Here is a 19991-nt window from a genome sequence, read left to right on the forward strand (position 1 = left end):
AAACCCCAAATTCTCTAAATTTAAACTCAGATCGACTTTCTGGTTTCTGTTCAAGAATCAATTACCACTTCCCATTTGTCCTTCCTCAGCTATATTCAATATTCTTTATCCTCTCAGAGCCCAAAGAACAGTATTCTTTCTGGATTACCACTTAGAAAATGTTCACATGACTTTAAAAAATCTTTATAAGTCTGTTTTAGAAAATAGCAAATATGGAAATTTAGACTAGTCTTTCTATTAAGAATATGAGAAATCCTGGACAAGAGAAAATAAAACAAAGCAAGGCCTTTTGTAGCAGCTTCAGAAAATGACCAAGGCAATGAAGGCGGCTGAAGTCAGGAGGAGAACACCAAATATGTGAATCTGACCCCTGTTGAGCCTGGTTCCCCTCAAGCAGCAGATTACCTGGGATCCTCAGATAAGACAGGTTGAGACAGATGGAAATTGGGTTTGAAGGCCCTATTGAAAAAAGATGTGAACATCCCAAGCTTTGGAACCCTATTTAAACCACGGATGAAAGTGCCAGAAAACAAACTAACCCCTCCATAGGAACAGACCTTTCTTCTAATCTCCTTTTCTTGCTGGTTGGCTAAAAAGGTGACTTGGAATCGCTATTGCTTGCTAAGTTAGCTATTACAGCAATCTAAATTGAAATCTTTAAATCCTTCTGAAGGATAACATCATACCCGAGCATCTCAAATTATCTCTAGATGTTGTATTTGCTCATGATTGTCACTCAGCTAAAGAAAACATACACACAGGAGGATAAGGCTCTAGACTGTTAGAAGATAATTTAGAAACTGGTTTTAGGACTTTTGAGACAGGCAATGATTTAATGGGAACACAGAAGATACTAACCAGGATAGGACTGATCAACCAGCTTCAGGTTTCTGTTCCTCAAAGATTTAATTAGGAAGACAATGTACAAACTGAAATGATATATTATCATATATAGCAACCAAAAGGTGCATAATCAGATACATAATGGACTCTTATCAATCAGTAGAAAAATTCAAAGATAGTGCAATAAACAAATGGGCAAGAAAGTAAAGTAAAAGCATTTCATAGAAATAGCCAATGGCCATGTGAAAGAGTCCTCAATCCTGTGAGCTGTCACAAATATAAATTAAAGGCCTGACAATAAATTATACAATAAAAAGTCAAAAGAGTGACAATTACAACTGTTGGTGAATAATGGAACAACTGGAACTTTCAGACTGAAGATGTATGAGAATAGTATCACCACCAGAAACTGTCTTCTAATAGAACCTACACACCTTGAAAGCCTCGGCAATTTCCTCCTAATCCACCTAAAAACATACACATAGTATGTCAAGGACACATCTGGATAAGAATGTTCACAAGTTTTCTTCAAGAAGGCAATAATCCACTGTTCATCAATAATAGAAAAGATAAATTGTGGGATAGGTATACAGTAAATACTATGCAGCAAGTGAAAACTAAAAAGAACTAGGCTAAACACAACATGGATGAATCATACAAATAAACCAGACCACAAAATAAGGCACATAGTATAACCTCATATATATATATATATATATATATACAATATTTTCAATTATATATACATTTATATTATATGTTTTTGTACTTTATATAATTGAAAAAAACAAAACAAATTAAATGTTACTAAAAGTCAAAAGCTGAAAAAAAATTGCTGTGGCTACACTTGGTGAGGAAAAATTATGTTATTGCTTTTGCTAGTTTCATGTATTTCTTAACTGGTTTAATGTTAAATGAACATGTTTATTTTGAGACAGGGTCTTATACAACTTAGGCTGGTTTCAAACTCAATATGTAGTTCAGGTTAGACATTGTCTTCTAGCCTTCTAACACCATTTTTTGATTGCTGGGATCTATAAACTTATGCTTCAACAGTTAGCTCTTAGTGTGTGTATTGACTCAAGAACATTTATAATTTGGGTATATTTCTCTTCATCTTTTTATACTTTGGGAAGATTGCTTTAACATTTTCAATGTCTTAAATTATTCTGTAAGTCATCTACCATTTGGTCATTATATCAATTAAAACTATCATTCAGATTTAACTAATTTCTTTTAATTTGACTTGACAAGAATAGTGTATGTGGCCCTATTATACTTGGATAACGTGAATATAATTGATAAATTTCACCAAAAGAATAGTCCTTACTGCGATGTCAAGACTCCTTCATTTCCAGACTGAAGGAAGATCACTATAACTTTAAATAGTTTACCTACAAAAGATACAATACTTTTTAGAGCCACACCAGGTCTGCCAGGGTATGGATTAACTGTTCTCCTAGCAATATCCATATTCCTCTTAGCTGGAAGATATTCATTGATCACTTATGGATTGGAAAGATTATTACATTGTCCCAAGAAAACTGGTATGCCTGTCCTGTGCACATCTTTCCTTATTTTATCAGGAGTGTCACTCATTGACCATTCAACAAATGGTTGTTGTCACCAATAGCTCCTGGCAGATGAATGTAAAGGATACTTATGATCAAAGCTGCCACAGCCTGAATATCCATACACTTTCACCTGCTTTGTCGGCTTCCTCCAACAGAATCAGGCCATCCCTGAATAAACCAGACAACACTAATTAGGGAAAGAGGCACTGAGAGAAGGGGGAATGGCTAGTATTTCAAACAGGAAGTGTTGTGTTTTGCAAATTCAAGATCGAAGCCAAGAGACCTTGCACAAGCTGGCCATTTCTCTCAATAGGGCTCCTTACACCTATGTCAACTCCAACTTTCCACAGGCTAGAGCACCATATACTATCACAGCTTCAAAGATGCAACTCTTTAGTGGTATTTATGTAGCATGTTACAGGCGCCTTAGAGGTTCAATAATACAAACTATTGCCTGCAGAGATATATTAAGTTGGCGTATGCTAGCAAAATCAAGCAAGCCAAAGGGGGGCAAGAATTAATTCCCAAGTAAAAAGGTCTAGTCATATTTATGGTGAGATGGGAAAATATTACAAAACTCCCTTTTGATAATTTTATTTTAATTTCCCCAAGTACACCTTTCAGGAGTTAATGCTTAACAGGGTTTAGATGCTTGCAGGACAAAATTGGCATAAGGAAAGCTTATGTATAATCAAGTTTCAGGTTCCCAAAAAGTTGGCTTAGGAAGCGACAGTGCTGAGCTTTCTGATAGAACTAGCCTAGGGCTCTTTGTGATGTAGTCCTGGTCCAAGGTTTCAGGTAACAGGACTACACATCTCTCCCTCTACTAGCCTGAGGGGGGCAGTGGCCAGGAAATAAGAGCCAGGCTACAAATTATGGAATTTTATCTGTATAAAGCAGTTCCTCTCAAAACATTCTCGCCACTTAATTTTCAATATCTATAAGATCAGGCATTCATTTGAGATATATAAGATGTCTTTTTGACACAAGTCATTTAGCAGCATACAACTAATACAAAGATTCAATTGACCAGCAGTTTGAGGTACTGTTGAGGGTTCTATATTGCTGGATGACAGGCTCTCCAAGTACAAGGAGTTAGTGAAACACACCTACTTTTTATCACCATTCTTTTTAATACAACAGAGACACAAGTATGCAAAGGAGACACAATCAGCAGTATATACTAAAAGTGCAACCAAATCTACAAGCAATGCTGAATCAAAAGGACAGTCATTTTGCAGTGGTAACAAAGGCAGTCAGGGATATTTGAGAAGATGAATATATGGATGGCCTTCGACATGATGTGAGCAAGACCATCAAAAAGATCATTTTAAAAACAAATTGTCGTGGTATGTGAGGAATACAAACTGTTGGATATGGAATTGGACTAAATACACCCTTCTGTGGTTGAGAAATATACATAGGATACACAAACCAATTTTATTTTCAAGTTTTATAAATCCAGGTGGGAGAAAAAGGACAGAAAAAGTCTCAATTTTTATACCAATTGTTCCTCTAAGTAACTGCTAACTAATGCAATACTAGAAAATAGTTAAATGCCACATGAATGAGTGAAAAATATAATCATCTGGAGACACTAAATGTTTTTTGGAGGTTGTTTTAAAAGATTTATTTCTCTCTCTCTCTCTCTCTCTCTCTCTCTCTCTCTCTCTCTCTCTCTCTCTCTCTCTCTTCCCCCCCCCGTGTGTGTGTGTGTGTGTGTGTGTGTGTGTGTGTGTGTGTGTGTGTGTGTGTGTGCCTATGGATCCTCTGAAGATGCAGCTACAGATGGCATACAGGTACCCAGAACTGAAACAGGGATCTTTAGAGCAGCAAGTGTTTTTTTAACTGCTGACCATCTTTCCATCCCCACAAAATTTTGCTTAGGAGAATGATGCAAATCATCAAGGACTTTTTAACAAATCAGGGCTTCTTTTTTATTGGATTTTTTATTTACATTTCAAATGTTGTAGAGTGCTTGCCTAGCAAGCACAAGGCCTGTTGGTCCTCAGCTCTGGGAAAAAAAAAAAAGATCCTGTCTCAAATGCTATCCCCTTTCCTGGTTTCCCATCCATAAACCCCCTATCAGATCCCCACTCCCCCTGCTTCTAAGAGGGCATTCCCACACCCAACCACCCACCCCTTCCTGCCTCCCTGCCCTGACATTCCCCTACACTGGAGCATCAAGCCTTGGCAGGACCAAGGGCTTCTCCTTCCATTGGTGCCCAACAAGGCCATCCTCTGCTACATATGCAGCTGGAGCCATAGGTCCCTCCATGTATACTCTTTGGATGGTGGTTTAGTCCCTGGGAGAAAGCAGGGGCTTCTTAAACTTTTTCCATATGTGTCTTCTGTTCATGTAGAAATATTTTACATGCCCCTAGTTATATATAAAATCAAATACTTACTGATAATAAATCATAAAGAGACTTATCTTAAAATAGTTCTTTGATATACACATAATTTATCATTTCTAATACAAAAGATGAAATGAATTTTCATACAAATGAAATGGATATGATTATTTTAATATAAATCGTGGCTGAGTATTTGATACTGTAGGACACAGAGCATCTTCAACATTTTTCAGATAAGTACTTTAATTTTATAATTGTTAATGTAGGGGATTTGTTTCACATAACCATATAGCACAAAATGTAAAAGTATATTAAGGTCCATTTCAGAAATTGCTGGAAATTCTATATAATCCTAAGTCAAAAAATCATCTATTTTTTCCACACAAAAACTCAAAATGGAAGAAAACTGAGCCTCAAGTCACAAGAGTAAATTAGACAAAAATCAAAGTGCTAACTTTTTAAAGTTTAGTAGTTTCTAGCTCCAAAGAGATGGTGCCAGAGGCATGATTAGGGACAGGAAGAACTTTGCTCTACATATAGTGGCTTTGAGGAAATCAGGGCAGGTTGCAAATACTTTAGTGCTCAGAAGTCACAAGAGCTTTTCCTGTGGACTTAGAACTACACAGGGCTGATGGGGCAGCCACTGTAGAGACGGGTGGGGCTTCCTTCCCCTGTACTTGGAGACGGGAGTGCCCATTCCCTTGTTGTCCATAAAACAGGCAGAACTTCATTCTGTTGTCGTGCCCTTCCATACTTTCCCACCAGAATGGTGCATATCACATCTTTAGCTCAGGCCACTTCTAGAGACTAGCACACTCCTTCCTTCCTCTTACTCTATTACGTGCATATCCCTTCCTGATCAACCCCTAATGGTCTTTTAAGTCTCTACAAGTTTGGCTTCTCTAAGAAGTGTTTCATAGGCACTCCAAGAAGTGTACATGTGAACATCAATGCCCCCCTTAAAGGATGCTGGATCCTGACTGTGTTGTTCTTTTGCTCTGTGAGCCTAGATAAGTTATCTCATCTTTCTGTGCTTCAGTGGGCATATTAACTATAAAATATTAATTATTATCTACTTTATGGGATCATTATGTGGTTGCAATAATGCTACATGACTAAGAAATATATATATATATATATATCGTTTTTTTTCACTCCATCACACAAAACTCCTAAAACTTTATGATTTCCTAAGCAAAGAAGATTGTTATTTTGTTATTTATATTAAGTAGGGCTCAACCATGCCTGAGTTTATGTTACCAAGGTTTTGTTAGAATCTGAGAATTGGTCACCAGAGGAACCAATTATTTGACTAAAAATCAACATTTAGTTCTAATCCCAACTTCCAAGAAGGGAAGGTGGAGTGGGGATTTAGTCAATCACTGGCAGCCAATAACTTAACCAATTATGTCTGTGTAATGGAACCTCAAACAAACAAAAAAACCCTTAAGTGATGAGATCTAGAGAACTTCGAGTGCTGATGAGGCTCTAGAAGAGTGATCTACCAGCAAAGGACATGACAGCTCCAGAGAGCCCTTCTGACCTGTCATTTATTTATTCCCTTGGTTTATTCATAAGTTGTGTGGTTTAGAGTAAACTAGTAATGGTGAGCAGAGTGCCTTCCTGACCTCTGATCAAATCAGAGTCTGAGGAGGAGGTTGTAGGAGCTCCCACTTAATTGCCAGTCACTCAGAAATACTGGTCACAATCTGGGACTCGCAACTGGCACCTGAAATGGAATTTACATTAGGTTATTTTGTTGGTTATTTTGGGTTATTTTGTTGCTGTTGTTTTGTTGTTATTATTGTTGTTGTTTTGTTTTGTTTTGTTTTGTTTTGTTTTACCTTTTTCTAGATAAGGTCTCACCATGTAGTCCTCAATGCCTGGAACTCACTAGTTCTGGATGGCTAGCATCAAAGTCCGAGAACTGCCTGCACCTGGATTAAAGGCAAGTACCACTATACCCAGCCAGATAATTACAGATCATTATCTGGCATTTCTCCATGGTACCTTAAAGGACTTTGAAAAAAATAAAGTGGGTAAAGAGCAGGTTGTGACAGGCCCATCAGGAGTTCTCAGGCCTTCTGGCCCTCAGACAGTTCCTGGCCCACCTAAGCTACTTGATTTCCTTTCTCAATTCTGGACCTAGAAATTCCTGATCCTCCTGGAGGGATGACAGACTTGCATGCTGTCTACCCAGTTGAGGAGGTGCTAAGGATTAAACCTACATCCTTTGCTGGACTAAGCCAGCCCTCCACCCACCCAGTTTAGTATCCACTCACGATGGGAACACTGGTTAGTGTGGAGAAAAAAAGGCAAATACATGTTTTGCATTTGAAGTACTCTAAGTACAAAGTTGTAAAAAATGAGGTTTGTTGGGTTTTCTTTTTCTTTTTAGAGGCACACATGATTTTTAAGGAACCTAAAACAGTGCTGGGTGTAGTGGTACATGCCTTGTAGGAGGTGAGGAGGCAGAGGCAGGCAGATCTCTAACTTTGACGCTAGCCATCCAGAACTAATGAGTTCCAGGCATCGAGGACTACATAGTGAGGCCTTGGCTAGAAAAAGACAAAAACAAAAAGAACCAAACAACAATAAAGGAACCTAAGATGGCATCTGTTAGGTGATATGATATGTATTCAATAAATTCTGTCCCATTATCATTTTTAACCATGTGATTTTTTTTGTGTTGGTAACAGTAGCCTCCCAGGTAGTAAGAAACATCTTTGAACAAGAAATCTAGAAGAGAGAGAGAGACTACCTATTTTTACTTTATTTTGGATGATAATCTGAAAGAGAAAAAAAAGACCACAGATATTATGCCAGCAAGCTTCTCTGAAAAAACAAGCTACTTGGGCCTTTTTATAGTCTCTCCTGAGAGAAATCAATTTCACTGATATGCATAGAAAGGGCTTGTCTCCTAGTTTTTGGAAAGTTATTAGGAGACATGGTCCCTGGAGTGGCACTAGTAGCTTATTCAAACACTGGTCAAGTATGAGAAAACCTAGAAGGGTTAGAGGCTCAAACCAGTGTTTCTAACTCTGGCAAGCTATGCTCAGTTCATTAGGTGGTATGATGGAATTAGGAGATGGACCAACTCATCAGGTCTTCTTGAGGACTTTACACATGACACAAAGGGTTACTTTCCCTGACATGAGAAACCCTCAAATGGAAACTTAAGTGTTCTTTGGACTGTCTGTTGTGTTTGATGGTGTTTTGCTGGGATAAACACGTGAAGGAGTGTTTTCCTGAAATGGACACAGGTAAAAGACTAAGGCAGACTACTGAAGGAACATTTTGCTGAAGCAGACACAAGTGAAAGGATGTTCTGCTAAAGCAAGCACGTGAAAGGACATGTGATAAAGGATCCTTTGCTAACTACATACATGCATTGGTCTGCCTTGCTTTATGTAGTTGAGCTCCACTTGTCAGAACTCCATAAGAAAAACACACCAATAAAATTCTGGTGTTGTGCTACAGTTTCTTGCTGCTTCCTCAAACTCGGGCTGATTGACAGAGGGATGTTAACTGAGACAGATGCATTTACTGAGGCAAGACATGTACTGAGGAGAACACCTGATGTTTGGAGGAAGTATAAAAAAAGACTCAATGGACAGTGGCTATGCTAAGGCTTACTTATAGAGCTAACTGTACTACGCTTGTTGGTAGCTCATCTTCACTGATCTTCACACCCTGAGAGAGGCACAGCTGAGAACCTCTCCTAGCATTCTGCCTGGTCCCGCCTGCTTACTTGTGCCAAAGCTGAGGCTGGCTGTCTCTTCTAGGTTGTGTCACCACTGTTATATTAAACTGGACTGCTGGTGTATCTGTGAAGTGTTTGCAAACAGATTGAGGCTATTGCTGCTGACTTATGAACTAAACTACCAATTTCCAGACAACACAGATGGTAGTTGCTCCAAAGAACCTTTTCTAAACAGTTCCACTTCCTTACCACCTGGATCCTTTTGTTCCCACTACCTCTAGTGAGTGGTGGGCAACAAGGAAGGTTAAAGCATTTAAGAACCATCCTTAAAAAATAGGTTTTGAAAAAAATTAGTTACATCCTCCATTTCTTGTGTTTCCCTTAGACTCCCTTACTACATACAATACACTTCCAAAATTGGAATAAGTTTGATCCTGATAACTTAAAGGAAAAGAGGCAACCATTTTCCTATAACACTGTCTATAGCCCCAATATAAACTTACTGATGGGCATTTTGGATGAAAGGACCTAAATTTGATCCTGCTTAGATCCCTGAGGGGAAACAGAAGCTCAAGGAGGAAGGAAAGTAAAAGATATGCAAACAGAATATCTGCTAATAATCCTGTTCAGAACACATATTCTCCCAGATCAGGATCCAAAGGGCTCAGCTCACAACACCCCTAGGGAGCGATAGATGCAACAAGACAATAGTCTCCTTGCAGCATAAAATTATATTAAGAAACCTGTTACTTATAATAAAATCAGAGCGGTTACTCAAGGAAAGAAGAAAACCCTGCTGTGTTATCAAACGGACTAGTTGAGGTCTTCAGAAAATTAAGGTTACCTCAACGCCCCCTCCCTACATCTACTGTCTCTTTCTTTTAAATGCTGACCAGAACCTAAGTATGTCTTTCTGGTACTTTGGGCTGCCTTGCTTTTTCTCTAAAATCTCCTTCCCTGACTGACATGTGGCAGACCTCTGGGCTAGTAACTCAACCTTTGTTTTTCTTTCCTCCATTCTCCTTTTCTGGGCAACTACTGAGATTTACAGTTTGCCTGCCTTGGATGTTTTTTATTTGTTTGTTTTTGTTTTTTAAATTTATTTTATGTAAATGAATGGTTTGCCTGCATATATTTTTGTGTAACATGTGCGTGCCTAGTGCCCAAAGAGGTCAGACAAGGGATGTAGGGTCTTCTGAAACTGGAGTTTGGATGATTATGAGCCACCATATGGATGCTGAGAATTGAACCCAGGTCCTCTGGAAGAGCAGCCAGTGTTCCTAAATGCTGAGCCAGCTCTCTAGCCTTAGAAGTTTTTCCTTTAAGCTCTGATAAATTGCCTTTGAACAGCTTGAGTCTTAAACTCTTTTATTAATGAGATGAAAAATCCTAAAATGAGACCCCAATATCCATCCTATCTCTGATAACCACAATGGGATGTTCACAATTCTGGTAACAAGCGGGGATTGAACTCAGATCTTCAAACTTGTCAACAAGCACCATTGCTTCTTAAATGCAAAAATCATCTCATTTATATAAATGTACCAGTAGTTGTAACCTTACTTTATGTTTTAGTTTTTATCATTGGCTTTCTTTTAGCATGATATATATTAAATGATAACGACTTTGCATTTTAAATTTATTTTACCACTGGATTCTTCTTGTAATTGTTCGTTTGTGTTTTGTCACATTCTCAGTATGTAGCCTTTTTTTTTTGACAGCTTGAGGGGTATCATTCCTAAACTCAAAAATTAAATTGAGGACAACTGTCTTCCAAGACCGCTGACATGACAACAACAACCCTTCACCCCCTGAGTCGGGTTACCTAAGGTGCAAAAGAAATGCTGGTTCACAATCAACAGGATATAGCAGTTCCAGACTAAAGTCCTTGTGCTGCAGGGATTTCAGCCAATCCCTATGACAAGGGATCCTCTCTGACAGGTAAGTAGAAGAGGGAGGGAGTTTACAGTCCTACCTAGTCAACAGCATAGAAATAGTTAGAAATGATGCAGTACCATCCTTCAAATCCAACCATCTAGGACCCACTGCTCTCAGAGAGTTGAGGGCAAAGAAGGCGGACATGGGAGGCCTTAAAAAATTAATACATGGAAGAAAACAAGCTGACAACGAGGAAGGGCAGAAACTCCCTACATAGAACTTATTAATATGGCTGGCCCGTTGGTTCTCCAGGTAACCTGTGGTTCCTTATAATACTCAAATAAGTACAGAGATTTAAGATTTAATGGGACATAAAGTTATATGTAGAACTGGATGTTCCGATCATGTGTGGAAAAGCCTACACTATGCAAATGAAACAAAAAGCTCATACTATGTAAACATGTCCTTAAGGTCACAAAAACAACCCAACTATGTATAGCAGGACCATATAAGCCACTAAACATTCTCTTTGGTCTGGCCCACTTCTCCTTTCTAAGTGTACCATCTCTTAATAAACAATCTCTCCTACAACAGTATGTCTCCGCTCAATTCTCGACAAATAAGCAACTGGAAGCCCTCCAGAGGTGACCTCCTATCCCACTATCAGCCAATATCCAACAGCAGTGGAGTGAATATCAATGACAACTTGAATGAGGTAGCAAATGTTTTCTCAGCCAAGGCTCAATACTGCTACACTTTGACTTTGGCTTTGAATCCAAAAATCCAGCTGAGCCCACCATATTTCTGACATACTGAACTTCCAGCCACCAAAATGGTACCATTTCAAGGCATGAACTTTGAGGTACCTTCTTATAACAACCCCCATAGACTATGAGAGAGCAGAAGAGCAAATCAAGTCATTTGATTTGGGTCTTTCTTTTGTCAAGAACCCAAACCAACTAAACACTCAGTATGATAATCAGAAGTTACACACCAGGAAGAACAAATAAGTTCCTCAACCATGGTTCATGGCATGACCCTAATTCATTATCCAGTCCAGGCCAGTCATGCAGGACAAAAACTATATTTCTTTTCTGTGTCTATTTCTAGAGCCTGAAAGTTCTGACAATGCATTCAATAAACATCTTTCACGTGTCTGAATAAATTCAAATCACTACAAAGCTTCTAGAAAAACAAACACAATAGTACAAAAGGAAACTCAAGGGGCCAAAAGAGGTATCTTTAAGACAAAAAGAAAATGAAGCCCGGGTCTTTAATCTCTGCACCAGAAGGCAACGGCAGATGGCCTCAGTGTGAGGCCAGCCTGGTCTACATAGTGAGCTCCAGGCCAGCAAGGGCTATGTAGAGAGACTGACTGTGTCTAAAAAGAAAAAGAAAAATGGAAAGAATGAAATAATGGTGGTGGAAAATAATAATAGAGTAGTAATGCTGAAGAAGTCACTTCAGCAAGTGTTTGAAGTTAAAAATGTGGGTGGCTAAAGTATCAGATTTCAGCCATCGGGAGGTTCCAGGACAACTGAATCCAACTGGCTCACAAACTTCCCTGTGAACACAACTGTAAACAGTTGATTTTCAATGGTTCTCACTATCTCTGCAGAAATACTGGCGTATACAACATTCTCTGTCTCTCTGTCTCTCTGTCTCTCTGTCTCTGTCTCTCTCTCTCTCTGTCTCTCTGTCTCTCTCTCTCTCTCTCTCTCTCTCTCTCTCTCACACACACACACACACACACACACACACACACACAATTTTCTTTTCCTCCACACTCCATTAGCACCTCTATTTCTGTGCTGGCCTTACTGATGTAACACAGGCAGGAGTCATACCCAGAGTTACACAGAGGGGCCTCACCAGTGAGTGGTCTTCTGTAAAAGTCAAGGAAGGAAGTGAATGATGTGTCAGCATGTCTGGCCAACAGAAATCTCAGCTATGCCTGGTCTGGCATGAAAGCCCCTCTCTAATGGGATGAGAAGCTACTAACCCTGGGTCCAGGCAGCTTGCTTCCAGCTGAGCTTGTTTTTGTTTTTGTTGCAAAATTGCCAAGACCTCTAGAGAAACAAACCAACTGTGTTTTCAGGTCTTGTTTTGTTCTGATGAATCCAGTTTGCCAGAAACACCAAGTAGGAATCTGCCCACAATATTCATCAGCTTTCCTCACAGAGCCAAGTCTCAGGTAACTGCTCCTAGCTTGTACCTATGATACAGTTTATAGCTTGGGCTTCTAGAAGTAGTAAGAAAAAACTGTTTTGATTGTAAAAGCACTTTTCCTTACTGTATCATAACACTTACCCATAAACAACTATTTAGAAGACTAGGCCAAGAGAACTGCCCTTTCTAGAAGAAAACAAATCTCTGGATTTCCCCCACCTCTAATTCTAGTTTCATGACACCATTAAGCAGGGAAACCACAAATTTCATCCACAAATGAGAAGCCCACTGATTAGTTTTGTTGCTATAGGTCATTGAACACTCTAGTCATGCTGTTAGTCATTCTCTGGACCAAGAAGGCCAAATGAGGAAGATGTATAGAAACCTGTTTCTGTATGGAGATTGAGTCATAGACGGAATCTTGAGGAACCACAGTAGGACTCAGCCTACTGTTTCCATCCTGACAGTAATCTTGAATGCTTTCAAAGGGTCAGCAGAACTGACTCTGAAAACATCTCCATGACTTCATGTGAAACTTGGGAAGAGGTCAAGGAAAACTGTGGCACACACCTACTTCCAGGCAAACCAGATGCCATAAGAATGTAGCAGAAATCACTGTCATCCACATCATGGTCATCTTGGAGCTGCCAACAACCCAGAACTGGCCTATCTGTCCAGTGTGTCAAGTCACTTATCCTAACTGGAGAAAAGGCTTCATTAACCTCACTGCAAGTGTGAAACCAGAACCAACACGTAAGAAAACTGCTTCTCAAAATTTCTATGGTTAAGTGACAGCAAATTCATCACTATGACTGTAGGTGTTATTGTGGCAAGAAGCTAAATAGTGAGCAGCAGGGATGTGAGAGGGAAAAGAGACCCTTTAATTCTCCAATTCTGCTTTCCACCTCTCACTTGCTGGCACCCAGCAATTTCCATGCAATCATCCAGGCCACCTGAGAAATATCACACATCTGATTGTCAAAGCTAAATAATTACTGCTATTTTACGTGTAATCACTTTGTGGCTTTTATATATAAGGATTCCTTGGTGACTATTTTCTCCAGCTTCAAGCCAGTGAGATTTACAAAGAAGTCTCTAGTTCAATGACAGAATTCTGTAGAAAACTAGTGTGCCAGCATATACTGTCCCCAGCAGCTAAACAGTATTGCAGATGAAGCAGCTAAACACTCCCTCCAAATCACACATGGAGCTATTGCTGAGACACCTAGGTGTATGTCTCTTCTACCATTCACATTTGACTCGTTCTAGTGCATTCTGTCTTCTACTCAATCAACAAACCTGTTAACTTTGTTTTGAGTCAGCCTCAAGTTCTTTCCTATGGTAGATGTCAAGCACATGGATGAACCTGAGTAGAGGTCCCAAGACATGATGGGGGGTCATGGAGCTACACTGCCGGCAAAAGTTGACTTGTACCTTTGTTACTGTTTAACATTGCAGCGTTCAGGTCTTAAAATACATACAGTAAGCAATGCTGCATGAAACCAACCAAGCCAACTCATTTCATGTTTTTCGCAGGTTCTTGAGCGCAGAGGGAGAGGCAATGTAAACCATTGAGAACGCCCGAGGTTTTGACCAGTATGGAATTATCTAGATAAAATTGTTCCTCACTCTGGTAGCCTGTTTACTTACAAAATGCATTACTTCCTCATTATTTCACCTTAGGTGACTCACTTAAGACTCAATTTTCAGCTTCTAACCTATAAATCAGTTTACTGCAGCAACCCAAAAGGTTGTTGTCGAGATGGCAATGGGGGAAGCCAGATACAAAGCTTGGAGTAAATGCTCAATTTTAGCAATTTTCAAATCAATTTTCAAGTTCCTTTCCCAGGAAGCATCACTTTGTGACTTACCCCTTGTAAGACTTGAAAGCTGTCATTGTTAGGTGGCGGGTCTTGATCTGGATCAACACCAACTCTAAATGTCACCAGGAAAAGACAAGGAGAAAAGAAAGAAAGCATTAGCTTGGCCCATGGCAGCAAATATCTTCCCAAAGCAGAAGGAGTGGTTAGCTTCAAGGAGAGAGAGCCCATCATGCAGAAGTCAGATCCACACCACAGCAGATTGCAAGAGTCTGGTGTATAAGTATCCATGCCCTCACTGAGGTGTCTGAGAAATATGCTGGCAGCTTTCCATCTGCCTTCCTTATACCAAGCAGTCTCTACTACTAAACAACGGGTGTCTTCTGCTTGGCTGCTTCCTCACTTCTGCCCTAAACTGCTTTGATGTCCACAATACTTTTTGTGAAATCAGACAGGTATACAAGGAAGCATGGGAAGGATCTGTAGTAAATACCTGCATGGCCACCTAGAGAGCCTACCATTACCATTTACTGTACTGTCTTGATGGCCATCTTCACACTTCTCCATCCCACATCTTTCTTCATGATACAAATGAAGCAGTGGCATCAATACATTTCTTCTGCATTCTTATGTATATGTCTCTGTGTGTGTATTCACATGCACATATCTGTGGATGCCTCTGTGTGTGTGTGTGTGTGTGTGTGTGTGTGTGTGTGTGTGTGTGTGTGTGTGTGTGTGTAGGCCAGAGGGCAAACAGGTGTCATTCTTCAGATGCCATCTGCCTTGTTCTTTGAGACTGAGACTTTCATTTGGCCTAAAAATTACCAATTAAGTTATGCTGGCTGGTAAGCAAGCCCAAGAGATCTGCCTATCTTCCCAGTGCTGGGGTTATAAACATGCACCATCATATCCCACTTTTGACATAGGTTCTGAAGATCAAACTCAGGTCCTCATGCTTATGCAGCAAACACTTCTCTGACAGCCATCTCCCCAGCCTCCCTTCTCCTGACTGAAGTTCATTAGTATGCAAAATGATAGAATTTCTCATTCTCCAAACTCGAGTCAGACTTCTTTGAATCATCTTCCCAACTACGACCTAACTTTTGAGCTTCTTCCCTTTACATCTCCAAGTTTTATCAAGAATCTTCTTAAACTGGTTTAGCCAGAACTCCCACCTTTGATATCTGATGCCATCTCCCAAATGATATCTGATCTCCGGGGCCTACCTTTAGGAAGAGTGTCTCCTTACCTCTGGTATTTCCTCTTGGCAAGTTTTATCCATAATTCCCTATAACTCCCACCTACTGCAAAATCACATCACCGCACACTCTACCTTACTCATAGTGATCCTCTCTAAAGCCTACCTTGCCTGCAGTATTATTAACTGGACTCTTGGTATACTTTTAGTTCTCATATTCCCACAATCTCCCTATCAAAGTGGGCAAAAGGTCACATATTTGAGAGAACTTACACATTTGAGAGCAACTGAAGATAATATATATTAAAAAAGACTAAGTGGCAAAAATTCACTTACAATAAATTCTGAAGATGCACTAGGACAGTTGCCTTAGCTTTGCCATATGCTACCTATTGCTGTATGCATGTTTATTGTTTATATCCCTATCTTCCCCATTTTGATACAGAAAATTATAACACAAACAACATAAACAACTTGGAATGGTGGGAGAGAAACTAGGCACCAGGAAAATCCTATACTCCGTCCAATCTTGCAATATCTCAGTATGTGAACAGCATCATAAAATGTAGCAAAGCATCAAGCTTTCAGTAGCCCAGGCCATTATAAGCTTGAAGAGGGAAGCTTTGCAGTCCAGTACAAGGATGACTTAGTCCAGCAAGCAGAAACTATAGTGGACATACAAAGCCGCAAATGCCAACTGTTTTTCTTCTTCCTCTCCATCACCAGTAACACCTGCTATCTTTCTAAAGAAAAGAGACTTCATGGAAGAAAAGATGCATGAACATCTACTTCAGTATCTGAAATGTCTCCCAAAACGTCACCTAAGATCCTTACGGCACACCAACAATCTAATGTGTGAAAATGGAGGCAAAATTGCATTCAGAACTCCCAACTGTTCTTCAATTTTTGCCTGTTTTTAGAGCCCCTTAATATACAATCCATACTAAAACATCCTCTATATGGTACTCTGTAAGGTATCCATGGTGGCATCAATAAGGTCAATAGACAGGAGTTTACTATTAGACCTTATGAAGCAGCATAAAACTACTTTGTACCAGACAAATCTTCTGAAAGTGGGCTGCTGGGTGCAGACTCAGAAGAGCAGTATCTCCCAGAATGATAAGGTAACTTGGTTACCCTCAACTAAGCCACAAAAAGGCTCCTAAATGGCATAGGGTGACCAAGAATATGACACTTCAGATCTGCCACTAAGATAGCTTCTGCCATCAGTACATGTAAAGCAAACTAACTTTTTATCAGCCCAGATGAAATAGGAGGCCCACAGGAAACACTGTACCATCACGAGGAAAATAAAATTAAATGTAGTAAGAGATGCCAAAGGAAAATAAGCTCTAGCCCTGGAATCTTTACTACAAGAAGAAAACATATTTGACAAAATCATTTTGGTTTGTGGACACAGGGTAGCCTATGTAGCCTCGACTGGCCTGGAATTTACTGTATAAACCATGCTCTGAACTTGTGGTGATCCTGCCTCTGTCACCTAAATTCTAGCAAAACTTTAAATTGATTCTGTTTTAAAAGAACTATTCATAATAGCCAAGACTGATCTATTTGAACTCAAATCACAGAATACCAATGGGACTCATCATTCCCACTAGGTCCATGTGGCTGGGCCAGAATTCCAAACAAAGCGTAAAATACTATATTCAAAACATTTCATAGTAAATTCCAGAATCTGAACTTGGTCGCAAGCTCATGATGTTCACAATTTGTTATGGGGAAACCTGAGAGTCTAGGACCATACTCTATGATAGAACTTTCTGCAGTGTTCTTTATCTGCAGTGTCTAGTTATAGCACCAGCTGGCCACCTGTGGACTCAGAGCATTTAGAGTGTAGTTATTATGAGTGAGAAATTACATTTTATACCTCCTTAGTTTTTAGCTAATTAAAACTTTAAATAACCATATATGGACAATGAAAGTATAGATTTTTAAATCAACCCTGATTTCAGACAGGTTTTCATACTGTCAACACTTTTTTGTTCTTTTGGCTAACTCTTTGCTTTGTCCATGCTAACACCTAGATTCCTGTTAAGGTGTTGTAGGAACACAGCTTCAAATCCACACAAAAAGAAAAAACTCTCTTGAACTGAATACCTAGACACTGAAGAGACTGCTGCCTTTATCAGTATGTAAAATAAATTCCTAAACCCAGGGTTCTATATGGAGACCACTCATTTTCTTAAAAGAATGAAAGAAGTGGGAGAATAAGAAAGTCTTCGTGTTCTGTCCTCAGTGCAATCAGTGAATGATTTCATTGCTGGCTCATCAGCAATTCACATTGTCATTCATATGGTAGCAAAATATCATTCTACTGATAACTTTTTTAATAGGATAAGGAAATGAAACATCAGAAAAATCCCAATTGTAAGATGTTTTGTTAAAAATCAATGTTGTAAGAGACCGTGAAAAGGGAGTGAATTGTGGCAAGAGAGTAAACAGACATGTCAGTAAACATAAACATTTTTAAAATTCATGTTACTTTTCTTAGGTGCAATTACACAGGAGTTGGAAATCCAGAAGCATTTAGGAGTGGACTCAGGACACCTGACTCTTACTGGAAGAAAACGTGACAGATTCTAGTGAACTGTTGAGTGCAAGTTAGAACTGAGGTAGTCACAGCTCCAGTCTTTCCTTTTGGGAGAAAAACTTAAAATATAGTTAAGAAGATTTAATTATACCTTTGGTAAAGATGTTTCAAAAATATATGAGCCTATTTTCCTACCTGTAATTAATTGATTAATACTGATAATTTATAATCTCATTTTATTTCAGGGTCTGAAAAGCACAAATTGTAAAGATTTGTAACATGCAGTACTAAAATTGGTAAGCACAGGCAATGAGCAAATAAAGATTTTCTCCTTGATAATTTCAGAAATATTTTTGCTGAAATTATTTTCTCCTAAAAGTAATGGGCATGGAGAAGACCTTGAGTTGACTCAGACACAATTAATGAAGTGCTAAGCAGTGCAGCCATATTTAGATTCAGCTGTGCCACTCTGTAGCAACTTGAAGCTCCAGAGACAGTCCTACTCAATATCTGACTTCCTTACCTATATCAATCTTCTGTGTGGAAAGTCCAATCTTCACCAGAGCCCTTTACTATCTATCATGTATCTGAGATGCATACAGCCTGACTGTACAGAGCATAAGGGGACTCCCTGGTTCCTCCCAGTCTGACTCATGGGGTCTTAGGAAGGTGCCAACTACTAATATAAGGTACTAAGGTAGTAGAATTCAAGAAAGTAAATAAATGCCTGCATTTCAGTTTACCATGCTTTATAAATGATCCCTAGATGACAGACAGGGGCCATGACATAAGGGTTATTCTGTATTTTTCCCTATTTGAGGCTGTTTATTTTAGAGTCATTTAAAAATTACTTTTCTGGCATTTGGAAGGGCTCTTGGACCAATCCTCAAGGATGACACAGAGTATGCTGGGATTACTATAAAGGCCTCCACCCTTGGAGCACAGCCCAGAACCAAACTGGTCTCTGTGAATAAGAGTAAAACAATGGGTCAGGATACTTGGAATGGTGCTAAACAGCAAGAAAGACCAGACATAGGCTTTTGATTGTGGATTCAGAGCCCCATAAGACTTAGCTTTTTCAAATTGCTGGTTTTGGCAACTGTTTAAAATGTATTTATCTCCTGACTTGTTACATCTGGAATATTACAGAAACCTGAAGCTTTATTATATAACATTTCAGCATTCAGATACATCTAGGGGGAGCATACTGCAATAGACACAGTAGTCCTTTCTTCCAGAACGAACTGAATTATCCTTAAGTAATGAGACAAATGTGGAAATTCTATGCCAAACAAGAACAGGAAGAAATCAAATGGATGTGGTTTTTCTGTAATGAATAAATACCCCAAAGTTAATAACCTTCATTCTAGAACAATAACTTGTCTACTGTGGTTAATGAATAAAATGCCATGAAATCTCAGAAAAATTCTATACTAACCAATAGTTTTTTAGGAAATTCTGGAGATTGAATCTAGGGTCTCAAGCATATTAAGCATGCATTTTACCACTGATACATATTTCTAGAAACCAGTAATTTTAAAGCATGTGAATAATCAAAGTTCTGGTTATTTTTAGGAATATGAGACATAAATTTTCATATAAATCTTGAGCATCAGATTATATTCTGAATTCTCTTGTGTCCCAAGTAATACTGGTCTAATAAAACTTCTTCCTTGAAGACAGGAAACTTCAGTAGAAAGAGTTCCTCTGCAACTCTACTAGTAAACCTGTATGTGTATGTGAGTGCATGTGCACACCTGCACGCACATCCACACAAGCACATTGCAACCATAATAAGCATGAACCCAATGAGATAGTTCAACACTTCCAGTAATTTTATGCATATCATTACAGAATATTATCTGGGCTATATTCCAAGACACACACCCCACTCATAG

The 19991-nt window shown here is 39.1% G+C and overlaps 1 protein-coding gene across 1 annotated transcript in view; it reads right to left on the minus strand.

Moving 5' to 3' along the window:
• The window catches only part of Slc9a7 (solute carrier family 9 member A7), a 631669-nt gene that overhangs the window by 489665 nt on the left and 122013 nt on the right, over positions 1-19991 (minus strand). Inside the window, 1 exon segment of the mRNA XM_032889988.1 lies at positions 14396-14459. Within this exon segment, the coding sequence (XP_032745879.1) occupies positions 14396-14459 (64 nt within the window).

The sequence above is a fragment of the Rattus rattus genome, chromosome X, assembly GCF_011064425.1.
Source record: "Rattus rattus isolate New Zealand chromosome X, Rrattus_CSIRO_v1, whole genome shotgun sequence".
In the NCBI taxonomy this organism is placed as follows: Eukaryota; Metazoa; Chordata; class Mammalia; order Rodentia; family Muridae; genus Rattus; species Rattus rattus.